The 6,075-nt window shown below is 26.7% G+C and overlaps 1 protein-coding gene across 1 annotated transcript in view; it reads left to right on the top strand.

Annotated features, from left to right (window-relative positions):
- The first annotated feature begins 1,688 nt into the window (after window positions 1-1,688).
- LOC109213414 (MLO-like protein 6) overlaps window positions 1,689-6,075 on the top strand; it is a 9,554-nt gene continuing 5,167 nt past the window's right edge. Inside the window, exons 1-6 of the mRNA XM_019377208.1 lie at window positions 1,689-2,162; window positions 2,250-2,307; window positions 2,488-2,744; window positions 3,144-3,260; window positions 3,372-3,432; window positions 3,572-3,660. Of these exons, the coding sequence (XP_019232753.1) occupies window positions 2,040-2,162; window positions 2,250-2,307; window positions 2,488-2,744; window positions 3,144-3,260; window positions 3,372-3,432; window positions 3,572-3,660 (705 nt within the window). The 5' untranslated portion in view covers window positions 1,689-2,039. The remainder of the gene's footprint in view (window positions 2,163-2,249; window positions 2,308-2,487; window positions 2,745-3,143; window positions 3,261-3,371; window positions 3,433-3,571; window positions 3,661-6,075) is intronic.

The following is a 6,075-nucleotide window of genomic DNA, read 5'->3' as shown; positions in this document are numbered from 1 at the left end:
CATGGCAAAGGAATGGCCATCGGAATGGGGTGGATCTTTCTCTCTAGGGCTTGATTTCGACATTGATTCAGAGCCCCAACCCACTGACAATGAAAATTTTGCGAGACAATGGAGATGAATCAGTGGAGAATAGTGGTTGTATTCATGGGAAAGACTGGCGTTGAGAGAGAGAGAGGGGGTGGAGAAAAATCTGAAAGAATGAGAGAGAAAAATAATACAAAGAGTATTTTATGGCTTAAGGGTAGGAGGTAACCATAAATAGATTTTTGGCTACAAAAATCAAAAGGTAGCTATGGAATATAATTTTTTAAAAGGGTATTTATTTAAAATAAATAAGGTATCAACCTTTGCTATAGGAGGTAAAAATTTCTTTAAAAAATCAAAAAGTGATATTTTGGGCCGAAAAAAGATCTAGAGCTAGTTTTGGGATTTGGGAATTTTATTTTCAAAATCTACCAAAACACGGATAAAATCTATAAACAAACATGTTTTGTCAATTTTTTTTTTTGAAAAAACATGGCAAAATCTATGGCCAAACAGGGGCTTATAGCCTGCTTGTACAAGCTTTTTTTGGGTCAAAAGTGCAAAATTTGAGGTGTTTGGCCAACCTTTTAGAAGGAAAAAAAAAAGTGCTTTTGAGGAGAAGCAGAAGCAGTTTCTGAGAAGAAGAAAAATGTAGCTTCTCTCCAAAAGCACTTTTCTGAGAAGCGCTTTTGAGAAAAATACACTTAGAAACAGTTTTCAACGGCTTGGCCAAACATTAATTACTGCTCAAAAGTGCTTTTAAAATTAATTAGCCAAACACAAATGGATTCTCACCAAAAGTAAAAAGTACTTTTGGGAAAATATACTTCTCAAAATAAGCAGATTTTAGAAGTTTGGCCAAACAGGCTATAAGCCTTTTTCACTGTACCAAAAAAACTACTCCCTCTGTTTTAATTTGTGTGAGCCTATTTGACTTAGCACGGAGTTTAAGAAGAAAGAGAAAACTTTTGAATTTGTGGTATAAAATGAAGCACATATATTCATAATGGAAAGGTAATTTGTGGTAATTTACCTTTACTGCATAAAGGTAAATTATTTCCAAATATGGAAAGAAGTCATTCTTTTTGGCATTGACTAAAACGAAAATAAATTCGGATAAATGAAAACGGAGAAAGTATAAGAATAATATAAAATATTTTTACACTGTCAATACATGTAAGTTAACTCCTAGAAAATTACATACATTACCATAGTCCATAATATATAAATCTGTTTCCTCTTTCATCAAATCACGTTACTTATTCGAGAGAGTCAAAGAAATCTGCATATGCATGATAACTAGATAATTATATCGAGCAGTACTTATCTAGCCTAATTATATAACAACGTGAATGAACTAAAATCATGGTTGGACATTAAAATAGTCTGAAAATCGCATAGTTTGACAAAGTCAATACAACCCACCAGTATTGAGGTGCAATGTTAAATACTTTTTTTATCCTTAATCAATGATTTCATATTTGAGATTTAAAATATGAAGTGATATTTGTTAAGAAATACTTTATTCCCAATATGATATTTTCCGGCTCGAATTCATATCTAATGAGACCCCGATGCAATGGGACGCTGAGTGGGAAAAAAAAAATAAAAAATAAAAGTCAATATAAGTATTCCTCTCTCTTGCATAAGTGAGTCGACAGTCATCCTTTCCTTCTTTGTTTCTCTCACGCGGCAATGGGGTCAAAGCCATCCACCTCATTTTGTCATTCCTCTGCCTGCTACCTCTTCTCTTCACGACTACTTATATAAAAATTCACTAATTGATTGAACCATTCGTCCCTCGTATACTTATTCCATTTATTCTTCTTTGCACTTTTCTCTTATGTCACGGCAATAAATTGCCTGCAGCATTTATTGTGTTCGATTATTAATTTCGACAAAATAGCTCATCTTTTTTGTTGGTTTTATTATTATTTCTCTCTTATAAGTACTTTATAAGGCAATCTTAAGGAAGAAGTTTGAGGTTTTTTTTTAAAGACGGCGAAACAGAAAAGATGGCTGGTGGTGGAGGTGGAAGATCGTTGGAGCAAACGCCGACGTGGGCAGTTGCCGCAGTTTGTTTTGTGTTAGTTGCAATTTCCATTGTCATAGAACACATCATCCATCTAATTGGAAAGGTATACTTTGTCATTGCAATATTTCAGAATAAAATGTCATAAATCTTTACACTTCTTCACTCCTTTTATTTCTTTTTTCTATTGCAGTGGTTCAAGTCTAAAAATAAAAGAGCCTTGTTTGAAGCACTTGAAAAGATCAAAGCAGGTTCTTTCCTTCAAATTTTAGCCTATTTGTAACTGTGATCAGTGACAGATTCAAAATTCAAATACCATGGTTTCTGAAATGCATATCTAGCTCTATCTTTACGACTATATCCATTTTATGCTAATTTTCAAGTTAATTAACCTTAATTCCCTTGTTTTTTTTTTTTTTTTTTTTTTGAAGAGCTAATGCTGCTGGGATTCATATCATTGCTGCTAACAGTAGGACAAAGTCCAATTTCCAACATATGTGTATCTGAGAAAATTGGAAATTCATGGCATCCATGTAGCAAGCAGAAAGAAGAAGACATAATGAAGGGTGAAGACATTAATTCAGAAGACTCATCTGAGCAACACCGCCGGAGACTTCTTATGGCTGCTGCCGCCGCCGGCGTTCCGCGAATTTTGGCTGGTGGTGGAGAGGACAAATGCGCAGCCAAGGCATGACTTTTTTGTTGTTAAGTTTCCTTTTTGTTTTTTCATTCTAGTTACCAACTTTGAACAATTTAAAACATATAAGAAAAATCTTGAATGATTAAGCATATTCAATCATTCGTACAAGAAATAAATGAAAATCTCTTCTTTTTTTTTTTTTTTATAAGAAAATTTCTTCCGGGATGTTTTTCTTTTAAAAATTCAAATTACGTTCACTGGTAGAATGAAAAAGAGATTATACTATCAATATAGCTTAACTTGTTATATGTAGTTAATAAGTAACTTATTATTCTTTTCTGATTATTAATTAATATTTATAATAAATAAAAAAGTTACTTGTAAAAAAATGCACAACTTGTTTACTTGAACAGAACATAAATTCTTTCTACTTTATTTTTTTTTCAGGGAAAAGTACCATTTGTGTCTGCCGATGGTATTCATCAACTACACATTTTCATCTTTGTGCTGGCTGTTTTTCACGTTCTCTATTGTATTCTCACTTTGGCTTTGGGAAATGCTAAGGTACATAATTAGTATTTACATTTTTTTTAATATCGTAAGCCTTAAGAAATGTCTCTCTCAAATTTGTTTGACTTATTTTTTCTTTTCTTTCTGAATTTGTTTAATTTTCAGATGAGAAGTTGGAAGTCATGGGAAAACGAAACTAAAACAGCTGAATACCAATTTACTCACGGTAAAAGAAAAACCAAATTCTTTTTAATAGTCATATGTGAATAGAAAATATTTTATGTCTTTTTCACGTACATTTAGAAAATTAAAAGATTCTAGAAAAAGTTAAATCTGACATTGACATTATCTTACATGAATGACAGATCCTGAGAGGTTTCGGTTTACAAGAGAGACATCATTTGGGAGAAGGCACTTGAGTTTTTGGACCAAAAATCCTGTCCTACTTTGGATTGTAAGCATACTAGTAATCGTACCCGCGCGATGCGCGGTCAATATTAAAAAAATATTTGTCATTTTGTTAATTTTTCGATGTTACATTTGGAATTATCACAATTATTTGATTATCCTATTCTATATAAATAGAATAGATATTGTCTAAATTTTAATAAATAAAATCTCCATTAAATTAAGGGGACTTATATAGTTATCAAATAATTTTTTTGTTATGTATTTTTATTTATTATATTATCCAATATTTAGTATAATTATATTGTTAATAGAAATTATGACACTTGTCATTATAACATTTCTTTGCCTCTCCTATATATATATATATATATATATATATATATATAGATTTTTTGACTCTCCTATTATATATATTATATATTATATATTATACATATATTATATTTTATTATATATTATATATATAAATTTTCGTTTTTATTTTAAAATAATTTTAAAACTCCAATTTGAAACTACTTCCCGATTTGAATTAGTAATTCATTATTTTATTTAATTTTGTTTTTTATTTTAAAATTATTTTTAAACTTCAACTTGAAACTACTTCCCGATTTGAATGGGTAGTTTTTCTTCTCTTTTTTTGTTTTTTTATTGGTAATTTTTTTTTTTTGCTTTTTATTTTAAAATAATTTAAAAACTCAAACTTGAAACTACTCCCACCCAATTTGATGTGTAGTTATTTTTTATATATTTATTTTTTGTTGTTTTTTATCATATTTAATTATACGATATCTATATTTATTAATCCAAATAAAGTAATCAATTACTATATATATATATATATATGGTAGTTTTTTATTTTATTTTATTATTTTCGTTTTTTATATGTATATTATATATAAATAGATTTTTCGTTTTTTTATTTCAAAACAATTTTAAAACTCCAATTTGAAACTACTCCCCAATTTGAATTGGTAATTCTATTTATTTTTTTTAATTTCGTTTTTTTATTTTAAAAGTCCAACTTGAAACTACTTCCCAATTTGAATGGGTAGTTTTTCTTCTCTTTTTTCGTTTTTTTATAGGTAAATTTTTTTTTTAAAATAATTTAAAAAACTCAACTTGAAACCGCTCCCATGAAATTTAAATGGGTAGTTATTTTTTATAATTTATTTTTCGTTTTTTAATTATATTTAATTATAATATATCTATATTTATTAATCCAAATAAAGTAACCAATATATATATATATATATATATATATATATATGGTAGTTTTTTTATTTTATTTTATTATTTTCATTTTTTTATATGTATATATAAATAGATTTTTCGTTTTTTTTAATTTAAAATAATTTTAAAACTCCAATTTGAAACTATTCCCCGATTTGAATTGGTAATTCATTATTTTTTTTTTAATTTTGTTTTTATTTTAAAATTATTTTAAAACTCCAACTTGAAACTACTTCTCGATTTGAATGGGCAATTTTTCTTCTCTTTTTTCCTTTTTTTATAGGTTAATTTTTTTTTTTTAATTTTAAAATAATTTAAAAACTCAAACTTGAAACTGCTCCCACCCAATTTGAATGCGTAGTTATTTTTTATATATTTATTTTTTGTAGTTTTTTTATTATATTTAATTATAAGATATCTATATTTGTTAAATCCAAATAAAGTAACCAATTAATATATATATATATATATATATATATATATATATATATATATATATATAATATATATATATGTTAGTTTTTTTATTTTATTTTATTATTTTCGTTTTTATATGTATATTATATATAAATAGATTTTTCATTTTTTTAATTTTAAAATAATTTTAAAACTCCAATTTGAAACTACTCCCCAATTTGAATTGGTAATTCATTATTTTTTTTTAATTTCGTTTTTTATTTTAAAATATTTAAAAACTCAAACTTGAAACTACTCCCACCAATTTGAATGGGTAGTTATTTTTTATATATTTATTTTTCGTTTTTATTATGATTTAACTTAATATGATATCTATATTTATTAATCCAAATAAAGTAACCAACTAATATATATGGTAGTTTTTTATTGTATTTTATTGTTTTCTTTTTTGATATGTATTTAAATTCAAAAATAAGTAACCAATAACTAATTATAAACTAAATAAATAATTAGTAACCAATTATGCCATGTGGCATTTTTTTAGGCTGCCACTTGGCTTAAGGAGAGGGTTTTTTCCTCTCCTTTTAATAATATATAGATTTTAATCTCATTTTTTTTTTTTTTGAGTTTAACTTCTTAATTATACGTTAACAATGGATAGAAAAAGTTTCATGCCTAAAAGGATAACAACGGTTAACAAATCAAATGAGTAACGATAATGAAATATTCTTTACAATATTAGAGTATATTAATTATATCCTTTTTGGGGAAATACACGATTATATTACACATGAATATATATATATATATA

This window comes from Nicotiana attenuata, unplaced genomic scaffold (genome assembly GCF_001879085.1).
Source record: "Nicotiana attenuata strain UT unplaced genomic scaffold, NIATTr2, whole genome shotgun sequence".
NCBI lineage: Eukaryota > Viridiplantae > Streptophyta > Magnoliopsida > Solanales > Solanaceae > Nicotiana > Nicotiana attenuata.
The sequence above is the reverse complement of the archived record's forward strand: the minus strand, read 5'-3'. Positions and strand labels throughout refer to the sequence as shown.